At 43.2% G+C, this 24,439-nt stretch overlaps 1 protein-coding gene across 1 annotated transcript in view; it reads right to left on the bottom strand.

Moving 5' to 3' along the window:
* ANO3 (anoctamin 3) overlaps positions 1-24,439 on the bottom strand; it is a 377,773-nt gene that overhangs the window by 18,823 nt on the left and 334,511 nt on the right. Inside the window, exons 19-22 of the mRNA XM_088470460.1 lie at positions 23,060-23,171; positions 18,235-18,292; positions 10,757-10,854; positions 10,330-10,475 (exon numbers count right to left, since the gene is read on the bottom strand). Coding sequence (XP_088326586.1) covers positions 10,330-10,475; positions 10,757-10,854; positions 18,235-18,292; positions 23,060-23,171 — 414 coding nt within the window. The remainder of the gene's footprint in view (positions 1-10,329; positions 10,476-10,756; positions 10,855-18,234; positions 18,293-23,059; positions 23,172-24,439) is intronic.

The raw sequence follows: 24,439 nt of genomic DNA, 5'->3' as shown, positions 1-24,439 counted from the left end.
GCAACTCCGTTTTTTATATTTTTACACTGGTTGTAATTTTTTTAAACACAGCAGCACAGACGGATCTCACTGATCCCATCCGTGCTTCTGTGTTTATTTATTTACACACAGATGCATGTATCACGGATCTATCTGGACGCTAAACAGAAATGAATAATACCAATGACGACAAATGATTACACCATTGAACAACACGAATGACAGGAACTCAGCAGCTTAGTAAATTTAGGAACCTGTCTGAAAAATTAAACACATGAATCTGGACGATGTCATCTGAGATTGATCTCAAATGATATTGAATACAAATCGGCAGCTTAGTAAATTACCCCTAAATGTTGTAAAAAATAATGATTCTATGATTTCTTTATTTTATCTCCAACTGGTCATATGTTCCATGCTTTAATTTCAGAATACATTGACAAATTAAACTGCATACATTTAAAATAGAAATGGTAAAATGGGGATGTTGTCCATTTTTTGACCGGTAATGTATACAGTATATTTGATCCAGGGGTCTAGCAAACCTACAACTAGGAACATATGTGCCTTCCTTGCAGTCAGCATCTGACGTATTTTGGGCCTGATTCAGCAAGGATCGCTATTGCGATCGCAGCTGCTATTATGCACGCAGACCCACTGCGACAATATGCTAACGTTTGCAATCCAATGCTGTCACGCCCACTTCCCTTTACTCACATACGTAATACCTTGCAAGTCTGTGAAACCATCGGTAACATGGAGTACCATCGGAGCCTCACGCACAATTACAACAGGTCTGACCTTACTCAGGAATTGCTAACCTCATCACACGCAGTGAAAGCTCAAGCTGCGTATGGCATCGCAGTGACTAATTTATGAACGCCCAAGTAACGGCGTGCAAACTCACTGGCACGCCTGCATTTCCCCAACCACTCCCCTGTCCCCTCCCCAAACGCTCACTTCCTGTCAATCACTCTGCGATGGGTCTGCACAGTCACTGCGATCACAGTGATGCCTTCGCGCACACGCACTGCATACGCATGCGCTGTACACAACAATCTTCCATCTGCGTGCATAATCGCAATATCGATCCATGCTGAATCAGGCTCTTTGTCTGAACATGATCTTACTGTACCCTCGCTGTGATTATACACCCTCTACATGCCCTCTGCCACCCCCCTTTGTGTAAGCCCAAAATGAATCTCCTTTGGTATGGCTATGGGTGCGTTTGTGCACATACACAGTTGGTAAAATAATTTTTCGAGGGATTAAAAAAAGAACAAAACGCTTTAACGTCTAACTTTGCTGATAATTTGACATTTCAACTATTGAACTGGTTTTGTGAAACGGTTTATTAATGTTTTACAGCCTTTATGGTCTCCAGGTAATTAAGGCCTGTGTTTTGTGGATGTAACCAGTTGATCATTGTGTTAGATAAGGGTGAGAGAATCTGCTGACAAATGGTTGCTTATAATTTGGCATTTATTTATATTACTCTAGGTTCAGTTGACAGAAGGTGGACAGTGTGTGCTCTCTGAGAACTATGCCCCAATGTTTGAGACTGACGGATTTTATTGTTGGCGAGAAATTGTAATATTCTGTGATACTCTGCAACTCTTTCTAAGCCAAATGGAATGTTGCTCAGCCAGTTAGGATATAGATGTCGCAATGTGCTGGTTAGTTGTATGTTCTATTTTCAAGTACATTGTAAGTAGCTGGAATTTGAAGAACTAGAAACTTAACATTTTTGGCTGTAGAGATGGTAATGAGGAAGATGTTGAGGGACTCTTAAGGGCCAGTGCAAACAAAAAGAATATAATCTATGCAGTATCCCCATAGGACCAGGTCTCCGCCATACTGACACCTGTTACAAATAAACTGATCCTCTCAGCAGGTTATAAAGAGATTAGTGCAGAGATAATCTGTGAAAGATTCATTACTAGATCACTGCTGAAATCGCAACAAAAATGTTTCACTGGTTTCAGACACTCAAAACTACTACAAAACCAATGACGTGAAGAAACTTTTATGCATGTCTGGAGCTTTTCAACATTCCGTTCTATCGTTCCTCCATTTGATAGAAAATATCTGTATGGCAGAACGTGAAGTAACATTGCTGATTATGAGCTGGAATAAAAGTGTCTTATGTAGATTTCTTGCCTAAAGTTAAGTAAACAATGTACAAAATTTAGGCCAAACGGATGATTTCCGACTGTACCGCCAAGGATCTGAGGGTGTGCATGCAGAGCCAATGATCGTTAGGATTGGCTCATTTGGTCTGGGCTGCATGCATGTTGATGTGCATAGCAGTAAATCAGTTGTATTCCTGTGACCATTCCAATCGTAGCGATCATTGAGTAGTATGCGCGCTAGTTTTTAAAAAGACAGATAATTTAACAGACAGCTTAAGTATCTAGCTTAAGTTGTAATGTTTTTACTTGGCTAATAAACCACATTTTTATGGAAAACTATTTACTTAATTAATCTCAACATACAAAGAGGGCAGATTGCCAGTAAATTAAGATTTCCAGCCACATGGCACAGTAACACTGGAGCACATTCAACAAAAGATTAATTCAGACCACAACCTCTCAACCAATTTGTACTGTAGCTAACTGTTACATTTGCATTACTGAAAGCACAATTGTTGTACATACACTATCCTCTCTATTATTACAGGACAATTCATTTATACAAATTTTTAATTTACTTGCTCAGTGAATTTGACTTGTTACATGTGATTTATAATTATTTTATTATTTTATATATTAAATCCTTCTAATTTTGACAAATTTTTACCTATTAAGTTCATATTACTTTAGTCTTCATTATTCGCAGTGTTGAGTCTCTGACTTTATTTATACATCTGTAATTGTTGCCTAATGGTGGGTACACACGTAGCGATTTAAATGATCGATTTGAACAATAACGATATCGTTGTCATTATTGTTCAAATCGGTCATTTAAATGGTCCCTACCAACCTACCATCGATGTGTGGGAACGTATGGACGATATCAATATCGTCCATCGGCCGTGCATGCCGGTCAACTTGCTCGATGTCGAGCAGGTTACTATAGGGTCCCGCGATCTTCGCTATAGTCATAGGTGGTGTGCTGGATGATCGATATCGATCATCCAATACACCAGGGAGGGTGCATGCCGATTAGCCAGCGATATCGTATCGCTGGCTGATCGCTACGTGTATATGCACCATAACTCTGAAATGCAGTGGGTTCCCTCTGGATAAAAAATGCTTCCATACTTTATTGCTGGAGATGCAAGATGAACAGAACACACACTATCTAGATTAAAATAACTCTAAGGGGTATATTTACTAAAGTGAGAGTTTTTAGAAATGGAGCTGTTGCCCATGGCAACCAATCAGATTCTAGCTATTATCTTCTAGAAGGTGCTAGATAAATGATAAATAGACCGGATTTATCTGGGGTCGCCACTCCACTGTAAATATTCGCAAAGAGGTTTCTGTGCTGCAGTCAACTGTGGTCTCATCTTGCCCACAGGTTATTATTTCCATGGATGCGGAGAAAGCATTTGACTTGGGATCACCTGTACTATACTTTGATGAAATTTGGTTTTCCTCCTAAATTTATTTCCTTATTGAAAGCTTTAAACACTGCCCCTTCCACCCAGGTATCCAGCAATGGCTTCCTATCTGCTCCCTTCTATGTACACAGAGGAACTCGTCAGGGCTGTCCTATGTCTCCCCTTTTATTTGCGATAGCTCTGGGACCCTTGGTTGTAGCGCTACGTCAGTCACGTAGCTTTACAGGTATACGTATTGGTTCGGCTGAGCTTAAATAGTCACTATTTGCAGACGACATGCTCCTGTTTGTTTCCAACCCCGTTTCGTCTATACCAAGTATTATTTCTCTGTTAGCCCAGTTTGGATCATTTGCAGGGTATAAAATCAATTTACACAAATCAGAATTGATGCCTCTTGCGAATATCACAGCAGCGGATTTGAGGGATCATGCCTATCAGCATTTCTGTGTTACAGCCTCCCATTTCAAATACTTAGGTATTAATATTCCTGTGGTTACCTCCTCCCTATATCGTCTTAATTATTATTGCCCAACTGACTAAATTGCTGGAAGGGTATTGCCTTAATTAAGGACATTTTCAACCCAGGTGGAGTTTTTCTCCCTTTCTCTACTCTCCATATTGATGCCCATATTCCACACAGACAATTCTATATGTACCTTCAAGCCACTCATTATGCTCGTTCTCTTCAATTCCCGGTTCATTCCTCTAATTCGCCTGACCGTCTGCACAGTCTCCTATCCTTTCTCGTGGTACACCCCTATAAGACTAGAAGCCTCATTTATCAACGAGTTTATCACTCAAAACTAGTGATAAATATCACTGTGTATGATAACTGAGGCTCCAGTCAATCAGCTCCCAACTGTCATTTTTCTAACAGTTGACAGTTGGGAGCTGATTGGCTGAGCCCCATTTATCAGAAAAAGTGATATTTATCACTAGTTTTGAGTGATAAACTCGTTGATAAATGAGGCTGTTAGTATCTTACTACAGATCTGGTGGGGAGTTCGCATGACAAGGTATGGAAACATACATTTTTATCATGGAGCAGAGACCTGGCTACGGTAACTTCCATGGACTGCTTGTTGCATACTTATGATGCTACTCTTACATTTTTGCGCTGTTCCTGGCTACAAGAGCTTCACATCAAAACTATTAATAGAGCATATATCTCGCAGGCTCGCAGGAGCTTTATGGTGCAAGGGGAGACGGGTGACTGCTTAAAATGCAGGCGCCCGAATGCTACGTTTTTTTATAATTTCTGGACATGCCCTAAGATCGCAAAGTTCTGGGGTAAGGTAATGATCTTTATTAACTCTATTTTTCACCTAAAACTTTATAGTGATCCGTTGGCCTTATTATGTGCTAATTTCACAAACTGGGATTTGGGCCCTGATATATCTCACATAGTCCCATTAATGACTGTCATTGTCACCGTAGCTAAAAAAGTCATTTTATGTGCTTGGACCTCCCCTTCCCCTCCCTTTTTGGGAACGGTTAAGTCTATTATGCTCCAGACCCTGTATTATGATAGACAAGCAGTTTTCCCTGCGCTGGAAGGAGGGGTTACATCCTTTTATAAAAAATGGGGCGCATATATTGAATCACTCGACTCCCCTGCACAAGCTCAGATTTTGAAGGTGTTTGAGACTACCTCATGGTATTTACTAAGACAGTTATCTTGAATGAAAAGGAAATTCTTATGTATTGTATTTCCTTTTGATCAATTGTAAACCTGGATGTTCCTATGTATAGTATGTATACTCAGGGGACATGCTCTGTACATCACCCTGATATTGACCACATATTCTCTCCATTGATTCTTCTGCAACGCTGCCTTTCTTTCTTCCTTCCTCCCCCCCTCCCCCCTCCTTTTTTCTAATATTTGTATTTTTTGCTGTTATTTTTGTGTTTTGATCCAGATATCCATATGTATTGTTTTACTTTTCTTTGAATATTATAATATTGTTCAATAGTGTTATACAATTATTATTCAAACTGGGACTATATTTCTACTTCCCTAATGTATGTTTTAGGTGTGTGCACCGGCCACTTTTCGTATTTTGTGTTTTGGATCTGGATCTTTCTTCGTGTTTTGGATCTGAATTGGTTTTGCCAAAACCACCCTTCCGTGTTTTGGGATCTGGGTTTTGTGTTTTGGATCTGTATTTTTTTTTTTAAAAAGCATAAAAACAGCTAAAAGCACAGAATTTGTGAGTTTTTCTGCTCCTATGCTATTATTAATCTCAATAACCTTAATTTCCCATCATTTCCAGTTTATTCTGAACACCTCACACCTCACAATAGTGTTTTTTTGTCCAAAAGGTTGCACCGAGGTAGCTGGATGACTATGCTAAGAGACACGAGTGGGCGGCACAAACACATGGCCCATCTAGGAGTGACACTGCAGTGGCAGACAGGATGGCAGTTTGAAAAACTAGGCCCCAAACAGTACATAATGCAAAGAAAAAAAAGAGGTGCAATATGGCATTGTCCTTGGGCCCTTCCACCCACCCTTATGTTGTATAAACAGGACATGCACACTTTAACAAACCAATCATTTCAGCGCCAGGGTCTGCCACACGACTGTGGCTGAAATGATTGGCTCGTTTGAGCCCCCACAGAACAAGCTGGCAATTAATCTGTCCCTGCACAAACTGGCTCTACGGAGGCAAGATGTCGTCCTCATCCTCCTCATCCACCGATTCCTCACCCTCTTCAGTGTTGTGTACATCCTCATCCTCACAGAGTATTAATTCGTCCCTGCTGGAATCCACCACCACAGGTCCCTCTGTACGTTCGGGAGGCTGGTCTCCCTGGAAGAGTTGATAATTCATTTTTATGAAGATCATCTTCTCCACATTTTGTGGAAGCAACCTCCTATGCCTTTCGCTGACAAGGTTCCCGGCTGCACTAAACACTCTTTCGGAGTACACACTAGAGGGAGGGGGCAACTCAGGTAAAATAGAGCCAGTTTGTACAGGGGCCTCCAAATTGCCTCTTTTTCCTGCCAGTACAGGTATGGACTGTCTGACATGCCTACTTGGATGCTGTCACTGATGTAATCCTCCACCATTCTGTCAATGGTGACAGTATCATATGCAGTGACAGTAGACATGTCAGAAATTGTTGCCAGGTCCTTCAGTCCGGACCAGATGTCCAAACTGGGTCCTGCCTGCCCTGCATCACCGCCAGCAGGTTGCTTAGGATACCTAAGTTTTTTCCTGGCAGCCCCAGTTGCGGGAGAAAATGAAGAAGGAGCTGTTGACGTGTCACGTTCTGCTTCAGCTGACAGTGTTTTCACCAACAGGTCTTTGCACCTCTGCAGGCTTGTGTCGGCCGTAAAGAGAGACACCACATAGGCTTTAAACCTAGGATCGAGCACGGTGGCCAAAATGTAGTGGTCTGATTTCAACAGATTGACCACCCTGGAATCCTGGCAAAGCGAATGAAGGGCTTCATCCACAAGTCCCACATGCCGAGCGGAATCGCTCCGTCTTAGCTCCTCCTTCACTTTCTCCAGCTGCTTCTGCAAAAGCCTGATGAGGGGAATGACCTGACTCATGCTGGCAGTGTCTGAACTGACTTCACGTGTGGCATGTTTGAAGGGCTGGAGAACCTTGCACAACACGGAAATCATTCTCCACTGCGATTGAGTCAGGTGCATACCCCTTCCTTTGCCTATGTCATAGGTGGATGTATAGGCTTGAATGGCCTTTTGCTGCTCCTCCATCCTCTGAAGCATATAGAGGGTTGCGTTCCACCGCGTCACAACCTCTTGCTTCAGGTGATGGTGGGTCAGGTTCAAGAGTGTTTGTTGGCGCTCCAGTCGCAGTCGCTGAATGGCGAAAGTGGCCAGAAATTTTTCGGGCCACCCAAAGCATCTCTTGCACGCCCCTGTCGCTTTTCAGAAAATTCTGCACCACCAAGTTTATTGTGTGAGCAAAACATGGGACGTGCTGGAATTTGCCCAGATGTAATGCCCTCACAATATTGGTGGTGTTGTCAGATATCACAAATCCCCAGGAGTGTCTAAGTGGGGTAAGCCACTGGGCGATGATTTCCCTCAGTTTCTCTAAGAGGTTGTCGGCGGTGTGCCTCTTACTGAAACCTGTGATACACAGCGTAGCCTGCTTTGGAACGAGCTGGCATTTCTGAGATGCTGCTACTGGTGACATAGCTGTTGTTGCTGCGTAAGGTGATACATCTACCCAGTGGGCTGTCACAGTCATATAGTCCTTAATCTGCCCTGTTCCACTTGTCCACATGTCCGTGGTTAAGTGGACATTGGGTACAACCGCATTTTACAGGACACTGAGGACACTTTTTCTGATGTTTCTGTACAGTCTCGGTATCGCCTGCCTAGTGAAGTGGAATCTAGACGGGATTTGGAACCGGGGACACACTACCTCCATCAAATGTCTAAATCCCACTGCACCAATGGCGGATACCGGACGCACGTCTAACACCAACATAGCAGTCAAGGCCTCAGTTATACGTTTTGCTTCAGGATGACGGCTGTCGTACTTCATCCTCCTCGCTAAGGACTAGTGGAGGGTCAATTGTTTAGTAAAAGTAGTGGTGTTCCTACTTCCTCTCTGGGATGATGAACGACTCCCAGCAGCAACAGCAGCAGTGGCAGCAGTAGGCGTAGCAATGCAGGATCCTCCGGAAGAATCCCGGATAGGAGAGTCAGTCATGCCAGTGACATGGCCTGCAGGACTACTTCCGATCCTGACTAAGGAGGAAATTGACGAAGAGGGAGTTGACGGTGTGGTTTGCAGGCACTTGGATACAACAGGACAACAGGATTTAGGTGTCCCTGGACTGCTTACGTTCTTAGCGAAAGTTTCTGAACTTGACAGTAACTTTTTATGAACACGCTGCAGGTGCCGTATAAAGGAGGATGTTCCTAGGTGGCTAACGTCCCTACCCCTACTTATTTCACCTTTACATATGGTACATATGGCAAGACAGTTGTTGTTCGGATTTGGATAGAAATATTGCCAGACCAAAGAGGTGGAATGTTTGGTCTTCTGCCCTGGCACCCCCTGGACAACACTACAGCACCCCTTTAGGACTGGGACACTGCACAGGACATTGGAGTGGACACAGCCCCTATGGACAACTGACTGCACAACACAGTCCAGCCAGCCCCTATGGACTTTGGAGGAGTGGACACAGCCCCTATGGACAACAGCAGCACAGCACAACACAGCCAGCCCCTATGGACTTTGGAGGAGTGGACACAGCCCCTATGGACAACAGCAGCACAGCACAACACTACACTGCACTACACTACACTACACAGCCCAGCCAGCCCTAACTCCCACCCTCCCTCCACAGCTGAGTGAGAAAATGGCGCCGACGCAGGTACCTTATATAGAATCCAAAACCCGCGAGACCCGGAAGGCGGGATGATGACGTTTTGCCTCGATTTCAGATCTGAGTCAGGCGGGAAAAGTCGAGCCTGACTCGGATCGGCCTCGGATCGGGGGGGCTCGGGGGGGTTCGGATTTCAGAAATCCGAACCCGCTCACCCCTAGTATGTTTAGCGTCTGAATCCACACACCAGTTTGCTTTTCCCATGTTACCTTTGTATAACTATTGCACATTGTTGTTTACTGTTATTGATATCTGCCTGTAACATTTTCTATTTTTTCTGTCACTTGATTTTTGAAAATCCAAAATAAACAGATCTTTAAAAAAAAAAAAGAAATGATAAATAGAATCTGATTGGTTGCTATGGGCAACATCTCCACTTCTAAAAACGCTCGCTTTAGTAAATATACCCCATAATGTCAAAATAGTTGTCATCATATAAAAGAAAGCATATAAAGCAAGACTAAACACACAATAAAACATGTCAAAACATAAACAAACAAAAAAATGCAGCACCATAAATAAGCATTACAAAACACGGAAAGAATGAGAAGGCTAAAAACTGAAAGGGTGAATACGATAAAGAACAAAAAAGAATTGCACACTGTAAATAACTATTTTTGCTCTGTACGAGAATTTACTATTTAAAATTAAAACGAAGGCACCTATGCAAGAGTGATACATTATACAGTAATGTACTGTAATCACAAACATATTTGCTACAGAATGAGAGTTACAGTACTAGATCTTGAAGTAGACAAACCAATAGGCAGCACTGGCATCCAATACTATTAATAGAACAAAGATAAGTCTTTATAGCACCAAACTTTTCAACCAATCTCTGCTGACAGGTATGACTCCAGGTCATTGGAGAATGAAGTTCCACTACTCCGAAAAGGCAGTAATGTGGAATATGATAACTTTAGATCTGTAAATCTCAGAATGATAGTAAGGAAATTACTGGAATCACTTAAAAAACAAAATAAATATTAACTATTTAGAGTCAGCATATTACGAGATCCAAGACGTACAAGATCCAAGACGGCATGGATTTGCTGCTGGGCAATCATGTCAAACAACTCTAATGGAAATATCACTTAATAGTGGAAAGGATAAAGATTTGACTAACGGACAGTAGACAGAGTGTTACTGTCATTGGTATTAGCTCAGGTGAAAGACTGGTAAACAGTTGGATACTGTACGACAGGTATCAGTACTAGGTCCTCTTCTAATACAAATATTTGTTATAGAGTTGATACACCAGGGAGGTTAAACAAATTATTTTAGCTAATACAGAGGAATGGACTGAAGTTTGTAATCTTAAATTGAATGCATAAAACATAATAATAATGTATACAGTACAAAAATACTCTTTAAAATTCCAGTATTATTTAATTTAATTTTACCCATTTCTAAGTACTCTTCCATCAGCCCGTGAGCGTTCATTGGCTGTAGGTTCCAATCCTTTTCCCACTGTGGAAAAGGTATTTTGCTTTCCACAGACTGTCCACCTTTCTTGATTTTCCTTCGAGACCACCAGTTTTGCAGTAATCTGTTATGATGGATACAGTAAATCATAATATACATAATTGCTTTAAGTGACAATGTTGCACACTCCTCCATAGAACTATTGCACGTTGTGTATCCATGTTCGCAGAAAAATAGTGGTTAGGATCTGATTACTTTCTGCTCGGTACAGCAATTTGTTTCATAGTACAGTGTTACTGTATATAATTCTATCATTTATATTAAACATCTTCAAACCACAGGTGTAGAACACACACAGTATTCAAACATGGCTCTGAAGTTGGTAAGCAGACAAATTTTACTTACGGATATCCAAGTTCCATAAAGTTATTCCACATTTGTTTCAAAACCATGATAACTCCCATTTGTAAGCAGAGGTCTATAAGACAGCCACTCGGATGGCACTAAAATAAAACAAAAAAACAAACAAGAACAAAATCAATACACCAATAACCAATATGACTATGGTCACTGTATTGCATAATATAATAGTGATAATGGTAGTAAAACTATACTGCCTACACTACAGAACTATATTTGGGCTAAAGTTTCCTGTAGGTAAGGTAAAGCTCTTTGCAATATACGGACATGTATGTATATATATATATATACAGTCAGGTGCGTAAATATTGGGACATTGACAGACCTTTTACATGCTTAATTGATAATGAAATAACGAGGGAATAGCCCACACCTGTCCATGAAATAGCTTTTGAGTTGATAGTCCCATTACTTTTGGCCCCTTAAAAAGTGGGAGGCACATATAGAAACCGTTGTAATTCCTACACCGTTCACCTGATTTGGATGTAATTACCCTCAAATTAAATCTGAAAAGCTGCAGTTAAAGCACATCTAGTTTGTTTCATTTCAAAGCCATTGTGGTGGTGAATAGAGGCCAAAATATGAAAATTCTGTCAATGTCCCAATATTTATGCACCTGACTGTATATATATATATAGCCTTATATGGCAAAAATAATAAATAAAAGACATGTAGAGCTTTTGAAAAAATCAAATGTATTTAGGATTTCTAGCCAGTGCATATTGGGACGTGAAATGTTTTCATGTACATGTAATGGGGCCCATACATCTAGCCTCTATTGGGGCAATTCCCAGTTCTGCCAACGACAGGGTCGGAAGAATCGGAGAGATCCAACATGTTGGATAATCTTGATTCCCCGATTCCGACCCGAAAATGGTCCTAATCGGTGATTTGGGATTTTTAACATGTTGAATTTTCCCCATTGCCTGACAGATCTCCGATCATCGATGTCCGCCGATCTGCATTTCTGATCACCGATCAGCGGATCGGATCCGCGTGTGTAGAATGAGGAATCAGGCTGTAGATGTATAGCCCACATAACACTAGCAGAAACAGAAGCCAACAATAATAGGGTACTGTAGATTTTGTAAATGTAATGTACATATAAAATGAGATGGCAGCCAGCCAAGACTTACTGGATGTAATCAGTGGCGTCCCTACCAGTCTTTGCACCCAGTGCGGGCAGCGGTGGGAGGAGCTTGTACTGCACGCTGGCAAATAAGGGGGTGTGGCCTCATGGGTGGGGGCATGGCCTCGTGGCCCGAACACACATTTTTTGTCACACTGGGGGTGCCGTAGGTACAGGCTGTCCCCCGGTGACCAGCCTGTGTGAAGTGCCGGCTCCCGCACTGTGCACGTAATGCAGCACCCGTCTCCTATCAGTGAGGGGGAGCTAGTACTTTGTTGTCACCCCTCGGCTGGTGACACCCAGGTGCAGCCCGCTCCACCCTTGTGACACCAGTGGATGTAATGTCATCATCATTTCATCAGGTTACTGTCACTGTTTGTATTATACAGAAGAGAGTTTTATTTCCGGGGATGGTAAATTTAAACAGTGCAAATAGATTTGGAGTGGAGAGTGATCGTGTGTTAGAAATCAGTGCACAATAAAGTTGAAATAATGGTGTAATTGTGCTATTAAGTAAAGCACAAGCTGGCGCCCTCTGCGGCTCTGACAAGATGGTGGCAGCTTCTCAGCAACCTTACTGAGAGGAAGGAAAAATGTCCTCCTTGATGTTTTTTTTTTTTTAAGCACTGAGATAATGGCTCTGATTCTAAGTCGGACTCAGATGCAGCCATGTCCTTTGTCACAGTCGCATTTGTGTCTTTATGCTAATACCGCTACAAAGTCCTTCTCTGGTGGAGAACCATATGCCCGAATCTGCAAAGGGTAAGACGCTCACCGTCAGCATCTGTACACGTAGAAATACCATCGGTCACACCATTGAAACTTGCATCAGACCTAAGGCAGGTGCAGGTTCTCTGTCCATGTATGGGCTCCTATGTGAGCAGTTCATCGTCCCTGTACGCCACTGGTTTCCCTGACACCTTTCCGACACTCCCAAAAGACGCAACATCTCCGTACATCTTATTAGCCACCCCCTGTTACCTCCCAGTCACCTTCCAGGAGCGCCCCTCACATTTCTACTATCGTGCATCCAAATCTGAGCTGTGACCCTGTACGAAATTGCGATGCATGCACGGTGCAAATCAGGCGCATGCGCCAACATCGCTCCACTGCGTCCGATATCGCTGCTGCATCTGATTTAGAATCAGCCCAATGTTTGATCAAATTATTTTTAAACAAACAAGTTTGTCAAGTATACCGTAATAATTGAGAAGAGCAGAGCAATTTCCCAGCGATTTATATTAATACTGGTATATCAGGAGTCTGAATTACATCAGAATGACGCACCACCTTCCCCAGACTACTACATTACTGCAGGGGATGAAATGAGAGTCAGGTCCTGAATGGGTGAGCGCTGTTTTCATTTATTCGCAGCTGACTCAACTAAATGAGCGGCCTAAGGCGCATGACAAGAAAGGGTTCTGCCTACGTAGTATGACGGAGATAGTAAATACTTAGCATCCATAGCAGCAACATGACAACTACAATGATTCCTGATCTCGCCACCTCAACAACTGGGTTTTAACAATTTTTTACATTCCAGTGATGCATCAAGAATATATATATTTTTTTAATGATGTACCGTACGCCATATATGTGTAAATCATTAGAGGTTTGGCAGATTGCTAGGGTTCAAATTACAAGTTATAATAAATAAATAATTACACATTATTTTTAGTTTTTCATAATAAAAGCAATGTGTTTTTCCAAGCTGAAATGTCAGTTTCAAGTATGTTCATACGCCACAGCTGCTTTGAGACATACTGACACATACAAAAACACACACATAGCACTTAGCAACCATACATACTAAAAAAAAATACAATTTACAAATGTAAGGGTATATATATATATACATATAAATATAATAAAGTCCCCGTATTAGGGGTCTGTCTGTTCGTTCAGGCTAATCTCTTGAATCAACATGGATTTTGATGAGGTTTTCACTATTCTTTACAGCATTGGTTAAGATGTATTACAAATGTACTGTATGTGACAAAAGGGAGCCGAGCAGTGACTATTTTAGTAAAGCAAGTGACAGGAATAACTTTTCCACCAAACTGCTGTATAGGAGCTGGCCAGGGTGCTGAAACAGTAAGCGAGCATATGAAACTGAGGCTTGGGGGTACATTTACTAATAAGGGTATTCAATATGGGAGCGAAAACATCGTTTTTGCGTCAATATCGCACTTATGACGTCATTATCGCAGGTTTTAGTTTTACACCGTATTCAATTTCAAAGACTTTTCACAGGTTCTTTGATAAAAAACGGGCATAACTTTTCACCATTGAATAGGTGTCGAAAAAAAGTGCAGAATTGGGGTTTAGGGGTGCAGGCTTAAAAAAAATAGCCTGCACCCCTGGTAATGACATTTAAAAAAGAACTGTGTCAAAAAAAGTTTTACAAAAAAAATAGGGACACCCCAAAAAATTAATTAAAAAATTGGGGTGAAAAAAAAAAAAATGGGAAAAAATTGTTTAACAATAAGGAAATAGGTTCAGGGCTATTCTGCAAGTATGCGGCAGATGTTTTCTAGAATAGATTTATAGCGGCAGGTGCACAATTGCAGAATTTTTAAAAACTTACTTTAGGGACATCAAAATATGCTAGTACCCATTTTCATGTACCCCAAATTTGATGGGACCACTTAAAAAAATGAAAAAAAAATGCTCTTCTGCATCACTTCTTCAATGTCGGGAAAAAACACCTGCTGCGGCTATTTAAATCCCCGACTTTCAATTACAGGCTAAAACAGGGGTACCCATAGTGATCCCCATGTTTTTACAACTTTAGGGGGGTCCTACAATTTTTTTAAGGAAAAATTCGTAACTTTACGCAAATCCAACTTCGCAGGCTCCCGTTTTCGTTAATTTCATATTGAATACGGGGATAAGCGGGCGCGCGCCCGATACTTTAACGTAGGTAAAAACTCCGATATGAAACGTAAACTTCGACAGCGAAGTTTACGTTTCATATTGAATACCCCTCTAAGAATCGAGATAGATCGAGATGACCATCTCGGATGATTTATTCATCTTTTTCCTGCTTGCAAATTTACTAAAGGCAAAAGTCGGGTGAGTTAGAGAGAGATTTCTCTCATCTCACTCGTAAAACTCAGGTGAGATAGCAATCTCGAAGCAAATCACCATCGGGCCAAATCGGAAGTACTTTTCACCTAAAACATACATCTCTCAAATTTGACAAGCTCAGGTGAGATAGGAGCAAACTTTCTATCAAAATCACTTTTCAATCTCTCATTCCCCTGAGCTGCGAGATGGTCAGAAACACACACTTTGGTTGTGGAACTACAAGTGCCAGCGGGCCCGTAATGCCCCGCATGCTGATATTTGTGGTTCTCCAAATACCAGCATGCGGGGGAGGCTTACTGGTACATATAGTTCCACAAGTAAAGACAATATTTAACCATTTATTTTACACTACACACTAACACTATCTACCCGGCATCCACCGCCCTAGGGTCCCGGGATAGCCTATCAGCCTAGGCCAGCGGTGCAGTGGAGAGGGGGACCCCTTTATTGGAGGGATCCCCACCTCCCCAGGGATCCCTGGCCTGTTGACTAGCAGTCAGGGCTGATGCTGTTGCTGAGGGGCCCGGTGAAAGGGCACCCCTGGCTGTGGCATCAGTCCCCCGCTAGAAAGGGTCTGGAGCTGGTTTTAAATATAGGGCTAACCTCACGCAATTTTTTTTATCCCTATATTTAAACCCAGCTCTGTCCCTGCTGCCTGGTGCTGGTTCTTAAATTACAGTGGAACCCTATAAATTTTTTCCCTGTAATTTTAAGAAACAGGACTGGCTGGCAAGTCCGGGGCTGGTTAGTCTTTTGGGGGGGGGGACCTCAAGTCATTTTTTTAAAACAATTTGAGGCGAAAAGTCCGAGTTCGGACTTTTCACTATCATCACTGGTTTTTCCTGGGATAAAGTATCGGGCGCGTGCCCGCTTATCCCCGTATTCAATTTGGATCCGGCGAAAATGGGACCCAGCGGAAAGGTAAGTATCGGAAAAGTCCTGTCAATTTCCGGGAAATCATCCTAGCACTCCACTAAAGATGTCCTGACATGGGGGATCATTAGGGTACCCCCGAATAGCCCTGCTAAAGGTATTTGGGGGTTTTAAATGGTCTCAATAGGAGCTATTTTGTGTCATTGAGCAAGTGATGAAGAATACATTTTAGTTTTTTCGGGTAAATAAGTATTCCCATCAAATTTGGGGTACATGAAAATTGGTGCAAGCATAGTTCAAAGTTACTAAAATAAAGCTTTAAACAGGGGCGTCTTAAGAGAGGAGGGGGTCCGTGGGCACTCCCCAAGCAGGGCCCCCTCCTCTCTCCCCAGTGGCCGGCAGCCGACTCACACGGCTGGCCAGCCACCAGAGCATTAGTGGACTCCGGGCACTAGAGTGTGCCTGGAGTCTACTGCGCATGCGCAGAACTCCAAAAACATGGCTTCCGCGGCCATTTTTTGGCGTTCTGTGCATGCGCAGTAGACTCTGGGCGCTAGAGTGTGCCCGGAGTCTACTGTGCATGCGCAAAACACCGAAAAAATAGCCGCGGTGGCCATTTTCCGGTGTTCTGTGCAGCGCTGACACCCGACGCGGGACCACAGACAGGTAAGTTTAAACTGATATGGGTGCAGGATGTGCGGTGCGGGGCCCCCCTGGACCCGGGAGCCCTGCACACACTGTACCCATTATAGATACACAACTGACTTTAAAAAACCATCCCCCATACTTCCAGACCCCCCCCAGAGGCTATTTCGCTAGTTTTTGAATTTGTACCCTAACTTTTTTTTTTTCGCCCATTTTTTAAAAGTGATTTATTTTTTTGGGGTGTCCTTTGTGTAATTTTTTGTGTTTTTTTACGCAGTTAGCGTCAAGGGGGGTGTAAAAAGGGTGGTCCCCGCAAGTTTGCACCCCAAAACCTCAGTTCTGCACTTTTTTCCGCCGGGCATCCAATGCCGATACTTTTCCGCTGGTTACAATGTGCAAACTTTTTGCACCGGCGAAAAGTCAGGGAAATTGAATACGGTGATAAATGAAATTGGTGAAAATGACATCATCGGCAAAAAAGTATCCCCGAAAACGCCTTTTCACTCCAAATTGGATACAAGCAGCTTACACATATCTCACTGATATGTGCAGGCTGCTTGCTAGGGAGAATTGTGCAGAGAGAAATCACTGCAATTTCGGGTGAGATAACTCACTCGAGCTTGCTTACAAATCATCCGAGAATCTCGACCTACATCACCATCGGCAAATTAGTTTAGCCTCAAATCGCCTGTCGGTAAATTTGGAAAAAAAAAGTGAAAAAATTACCCAAGTTCCGGCGATTTCTACCGAGATGAATCACTTTGCAAATCGGGTCAATCACAGAAAAAACTGTTGTGCTGTGTGAGTGACTGCTGCTGCAGGGCCGTGAGCTGTGCACTGATTGGATCTCTGAGACAGTGAGAGACAATCAGAGATAGCAATGTGCCCTGTTGCTTAGCAGAATCCTAGAGAGGGGAGGGAGTCAGGGACTGAGCAGAGTCACATCTGAGGCAGACAGAGAGTGAGAGACAGCCTCCAACAAACCCATGAAGATGCCCTGATGCAGACACAGTAGTCAGGAAGGATCCAGGGGAGGCATAGCTATCAGGAATTAAAAATAAAAAAACCTGCAAACAGACTATGGCCACTACTCCTCCACCGTGAAGTTCTCAGCTCCAGCGTGATGTTCCTGCTCAGCCACACATCCTTGGTGAACAGGAGGCACCTCCCATGGAAGTCAGAGCTGTTCTCGGACAGGGACACCACGACGAGGAATCCTAGGAAGTACAGGGTATATTGTGCAAAGCGGACATTGCTCATCGCCAGCAGCCTGGGAGGGGTGCGCTTGGAGGCTGCGGAAATATGCACAGGTGCCCCAGCCACGGGGACATGCATATATACATACACATATAAAAGGAGCTTCTCCTTTTTGAAACAATGAGTGAATATTCTTTTTTGGACAGAAGAGGGCAGACATAGAAGATTTTGTAAAGAGCTATTAGGACATCCAATGGTGGGTCTCATATCATGTGGGCCAAGGAAAAATACCCACTTTTTACTGATTGACATTTTAGTTCCAAATATTATCATATTTGTTAATAATTCTGGTTTTATTTGTTAAAATATGCTAACAATATTTTAAACTATAGAATTTGGCTGCTATTTGTGTTGGCAAATGTATCACTAAAAAAGGTTGGGAACCACTGGCCAACACCAAAATGTTTAGTACATTGAATACATCAAGTAAAAATAAAAATTAATTTGTAGATATTTTTTCTTGTTTTACCTCTTCCAGTCTCCATCTTTGGAAAAGTCTGTTATATTTGCCGGGTCTCCCTGCAAACCTGTAAAACAAAACGTGTACATTTATCTCCAATTCAGTCTGTGCAAGCAACTCATGTATTCTTGTGAATAACAGGCAGGGAACGCCTCCATGATGCACAGTATGCTTTGCATTTTGGTGCAGAATCAGCATTACTGCAATTATTCAGCATTTACAAAGGAATGTTCAGTCCACTAGGGTCAGTCCACTCGGGGCCTGATTCAGAGACGAACGCTAATGCAGATCGAGCGATTGTTTGCCATTGCGCATGTACATGCACCGTATTACGATCACGCACACACAGAGGAATCCATTGCAAAGTGAGTGACAGACTGCCAGTGTTTTGGGGGGTGGTAATTGGGAGTGGTCACAAAAACACAGGCGTGCCTGTCCGTTTAAACGCCGTTACATGGGCGTGCATAAATTAGCCACTGCGATTGCATACGCAGCTCTGCGTGTCAGCAGAGCTCCCAAGACTGCGGCAGGCAAGTTTACGTAGGTGAGAAGCCAGCAGTGGGCATCTTAATGCTCAGGCGATCTTTGCTGACATTTGCATATCTTCGCAACTGCGTTGTGTGCGAAAACGCAGTTGAAATCAAATTAGCGTCCGTCTATGAATCAGACCCTCGGTCCCCTCACATCATAAGGTGCGACGCTTTCTCCCCGGCAGCTGACACCATTTTTATTGTGTTTACCCGTACAATAGGGTGAAAATGCACCGTGAATAGAGACATTGCTTTGTGTTTCTGAGTCGGATGCATCCAGAGTCCGTGTGCACAGATTCACAGTTATGATTGAGGCGCACGGTCTCAGGCATGAAAATATATGGGCGATCCTGGGTGGTGCCAGGAAGGTGACTGAGCGGAGACATGGCGATGGTCTGTCTTATGAGCTTGTTATGGGAGGGTCGCAGGTCTGTGTGTCGCTGTAGTGGTTGCATACACAGATGCATTATAGCTCATATTGGAAGCCATATTCTGAGGGACAATCTACACCTAGGGGTGTGTTTACTAAAGTGCGGGTTTATGGAAGTGGAGCTATTGCCCATAGCAACCAATCAGATTTTAGCTATTATCATCTAGAAGGTGCTAGATAAACGATAAGTAGAACCTGATTGGTTGCAATGGACAACAACTCCACTTCCATGAACCTGCACTTAAGTAAATATACCCCCTAGCATGTGGCGAGTGCAAGTTTCGATGGTGCGTCTAATGGTTGCGTCTAAAGATGCACCAAGCGGTATTTGAGCATCAAAGTGGGCACCTCAGTCCTTGCACAGTCAGAGGCACGGATGCACACCAGGACCTGTAACTCTATTTACTTAAAGTCGCAGAAGCAATACAGCCAAAAGCCGCACACAGGGACGCTGCACCGTCTAAGAAGCAGTCCCATTACCAGGGGCGTATCTATAATGGGTGCAGGGTGTGCGGGGAACATGGGCCCCTGGGTCCAGGGGGCCCCACACCGCACACCCTGCACCTATAATATTACTTACTTCTTCGAAGTCCCACGTCAGCGCGGGGGTCCGGCGCTGTAAAACGACTGGAAAATTTGCGCATGCTCAGTACAGGGAAAATGGCCGCCGTGGCTATTTTTCCGGTGACCTGTGCATACACTATAGACTCAGGGCACACTCTAGTGCCCAGAGTCTATAACTCCGGCGCTGGCCGCGCACAGCTCAGTGCGCTGCCGGCTGCCGAGCGGAGAGGAATGGGGCCCGTGTTGGAGACTACACACGGGCCCCCTCCTCTCTAGAAACGCCCCTGCCCGTTACAGTTGTGCTAGGTTTTGAAATGATCTTTATCATAGCTCAATGCTCACGATATTGGGTGTACACACTGAAATATGAAAGATATCTTTCAGTGAAGTCATCCTGCCACAAATCTGAACATGCCTGGATGTACGGACAACAAAAGACATCGTTAACTATGGTCGTTCACTGCATGCGCACTGAACGATATATCGTTGAGCGATATCGTTATCGTCCATAAAAATCGTCTAGTGTGTATGCGGCTTAAGGCATATGACTCCACCAAATAGCATTAGCATTATTTAAGAGCCTTTCTAAGTTGCTTTTGCTTTGGTGACAATTTTAATGCTTGGTTCAACCTACTCTGTGCAATTACAAATAAACCACTACTGTATATTGACTAAGGATGGGTCCATACATTTCTATTCTGCGATTAAAAGGACAGGAGTGAGTCTACCTCAGCCAGGAATGTGGCAGGTGTGTAGCACATGGCTCTGGTGCAGCATTTTAAAATCATTTGACCAGCTGAAAAGAGGTAGTGCAGTCATAATGTCGACATTTACAATGTCTAAGCCACAATTCTTGTGAATTTCGACATGTTCACAATATCAACAGTCTGCGGGGTCCAAGGGATAACGGTCAGGCTGCGGCAGCAGAGGGTCAGGGTTAAGCTACGATACAGTTAGGCACTAGGCGGAGGGTTAGAGGTTAGGGGTTAGCAATACACACCGCTGGAAGCACTGTGTCACCCCTGACCCAGAAGACACCTGGAGCCGCTGGACCTATCAAATAATGCAGTCAATGCTAGACCGCCAGGGACGTTTTGTCAACAATCTTATTATGTCTACATTGTCATTATTATTATTATTATTATTATTATTAATGTCAACGTGATGACTGTCGACAATATATACTACACTCCAAAAGAAAATTCCCTGTCCCTTTGCACTAATTTCTATTGTATATACATTAACACGGGGCAAAAACACCCTCCTGATTTCCTTTGTTCCTTTGGCATCAGAGTAAGGTGTGGGACCAAAGGACAATTCTGACTGGGAGAATGGGGGTGAGGTCCCCATGCATTACCCCCCTGCATTAGGAGAAAACTCATCCAACTCTGAATTGGCTTTACCGTACCCCTGCTTACTTCTGAATCCATGATTACCTGGGTTGAAGATAAGCTGCATCAGACTTCACCTCAACTAACTTTTATACATTACATCATGAGCTCTCCAGTCTTTATAAAGGGTGCAAAGAGTGCGGTGCACACGGGTCCCTGGGTCCAGTGGGGCCCCACACTGCACTGATAGTAAATTATACTTACCATTCCACAGATTTCGGTGTGCTGCTCTGTAGTGCTGGACCAGCAATACAGAGCAGCAAAAAATCACTGGGAAAATCCCGGAAAACCCACGCATGTGCAGTAGATTCTGGCATGAAGCCAGAATTTACTGTGCTCAGTGCGCTGACAGAGAGAACGGGGCCCAAACGGAGGCTGCACATGGGCCTCCTCCTCTCTTAAAAAACCACTGCATATTACCATCACAGTCTACTTCCTAGACCTTATAGCTTCATTATTTCTGTATTGGCTTAGATGACTCCCACTGAAACTTCAACCAATCAGATTCTAGCTACCATAATCTAGAATGTACTAGACAAATGTAGCTAGGACTGGTCCTTTTTAGAGAAGAATCCTGTGAGAGGGGAGAAATGCATCAAGGGTGTTTTTAAGCATATTATGGCCTGCAGAATTCCATTCTAAGTATTGGCTCTATAATTGGATTTGACTCTCACAGCCTTGGATTACTCTGGAGATTTGCTTCCCTTCATCCAGAGAAATATACACTCAGACACCTTTGTTTGTGCTGCCTGCAGAGCGGCCAATGGGGAGCTGGTATTGGAGACACAGAGCACGTTATTACACACCTGCCCACATTGCAGTGCCCAGCAAAGAGTGAGAACCGGACTGAGCGCACCGTGCTTGGTGGGAGGTGAGAACCGGACAGAGTGAAGAGTGAGAACCGGACTGAGTGCACCGTGCTTGGTGGGAGGTGAGAACCGGACAGAGTGAAGAGTGAGAACCGGGCTGAGTGCACCGTGCTTGGTGGGAGGTGAGAACCGGACAGAGTGGTGAGAACCGGACTGAGTGCACCGTGTTTGGTGGGAGGTGAGAACCGGACTGAGTGCACCGTGCTTGGTGGGAGGTGAGAACCGGACAGTGTGAAGAGTGAGAACCGGACTGAGCGCACCGTGCTTGGTGGGAGGTGAGAACCGGACTGAGCGTACCATGCTTGGTGGGAGGTGAGAACCGGACTGAGTGCACCGTGCTTGGTGGGAGGCACATATAGAAATCGTTGTAATTCCTACATCGTTCACCTGATTTGGATGTAATTACCCTTAAATTAAATCTGAAAGTCTGCAGTTAAACAAATCTTGTTTGTTTCATTTCAAAGCCATTGTGGTGGTGAATAGAGGCCAAAATATGAAAATATGAATTATGAAAATTCGTCAATGTCCCAATATTTATGCACCTTTCAGTGAACTTTTACGATCTATTCACTTACCATTGATAAAATTCACATGTTGCAATGTATTGAGGCAATTGTTGTAGTACATATGCATAAATGTGTTTTATATATGATATTGAATTTATTTTATTTTTGAACTGCAGTTCAGTTTTATATGTAATAAATTGACAATTAATATCAGCTTCTGGGAATCCTGAGTGTTTATACTGGCTCAGACACTTGGTTTCTCTTTCTAATTGTTTCTGTTGAGGGAATAGACAGAAGTATTTACACAGGATAGCATTTGTATAAAAGCGCACCTATTTTTGTATATCTGGTCCTTTTTAGAAGTTTTATTGACTCTACCCCAAAACGCTTAATAAATATGCCCCATATTATGCTGTAGAATTATGTTTGCAATTTATTAAAATATTTTTAAAGACTGTCAAATACTACATTTTTATTTTGCTTAGGTTCTCAATGAAGATTGTGTGCACATTAATGATAATTCAGCTTATGCTGTGAGTCTCACCTGCCGAGGAAGAAGGCAATGTAAAATATTGAGCTATTTAAGTTGACGAACTGGAAGAGGAACATTTTCAAAGCAAAACTGTTTTCCCATTCAGAGTCGGTTCTCGGATGCTCTACAAAGTGAACACAACGTTAATGCACATTCCATTGTCACATTGTCCTAGGTCATTCGCGTCACTATTACATGTTTCCTCATAGACGGCAAAGGAAAACAAGGCCTTCATACAGATCTATATTCTCACATAGAATTTACGCTCTTATCCTCATAGTGCCTGATTCAGTACAAGTGCAACCAAGGACGCAGATCTAGCGATTGTTTCCCATCGCGCATGCGTATAAGTCGCACTGTGCGTGCGCTGTGATCGCACTGCGACTACGGACACACAGAGGAATCCATTGCAGAGTGAGCGACAGGCTGTCGGCGTTTGGGGGTGGTGACTGGGGAGTGGTCGTAAAAACGCAGCCGTGCCTGTCCGTTTGAATGCCGTTGCTTGGACATAAATTAGCCGCGGCGATTGCTTGAGAGTCCATTGCGTGTTAGGAGACTTGCAGTGTTTGCGGTAGGTCAGACCTGCTGTGTCAGACAATGCTGTGTGAGTGCTCGATGTGCGCCAATGGTACCGATGTTTACGCAGAAGAGCGACATTGGACGGATGTGAGAAAGCAGCAGTGGGCGTCTTTATACCGGCTGAGGTTTGGCAAACATTTGCATATTTTAGCCGCTGTGTTCTGTGCGAATTCGCAGTTGTGATCCATACTAAATAATGCCCATAGTCCTATACAGGGTGCTGGTACTGTATTTGATTACTCACGTACATAAAACATAGTAACATCATTTGTACATTTCAACAAACTAGTTTAACCATAGTCATAACTAGAGATGTGTGCAGACCCCCGTGTTTTGGTTTTGGTTCTAATTCATCATCTGGTTTTGGTTTTGGCTAAACCACCTTCAAGTGTTTTGGTTCAGATTCGGTTTTGGTTCAGTTTTGAATTCCTTAAAAATCGATAAAAAAATTGATAAAACAGCTAAAATCACGTAATGTGGACCTATTTACATGCAATCCAAACCCCAAGTTCGGATTTTAAATCCAAGTTTCAAACTGACTACAGAACTGAACCGGGACTCGGTTCGACTCGGAACCCCAAAGTGATTCCAAACTGGGACTCAATTAGACTTGGAACCCCTAAGTTTGGGAGTGTTCGAATTTCAGGAAAACTGAACCGCACATCTCTAGTCATAACGTGTATAAGTTTTCTAATTTTTAATAATTACATAACTAATCTTATTTGCAAATTGTCCCTTTATTGCAGGGAACAGGGGGCCTGATTCAGAGCCGAACGCTCTGACCAGAGCGCTCGCTCTGAATCAGGGCCCTCC

Source organism: Taudactylus pleione, unplaced genomic scaffold (assembly GCF_031769625.1).
Source record: "Taudactylus pleione unplaced genomic scaffold, aTauple2 ptg000100l, whole genome shotgun sequence".
NCBI lineage: Eukaryota > Metazoa > Chordata > Amphibia > Anura > Myobatrachidae > Taudactylus > Taudactylus pleione.
Note: the sequence above shows the minus strand (reverse complement) of the source record. Positions and strands in the feature narration are given on the sequence as shown.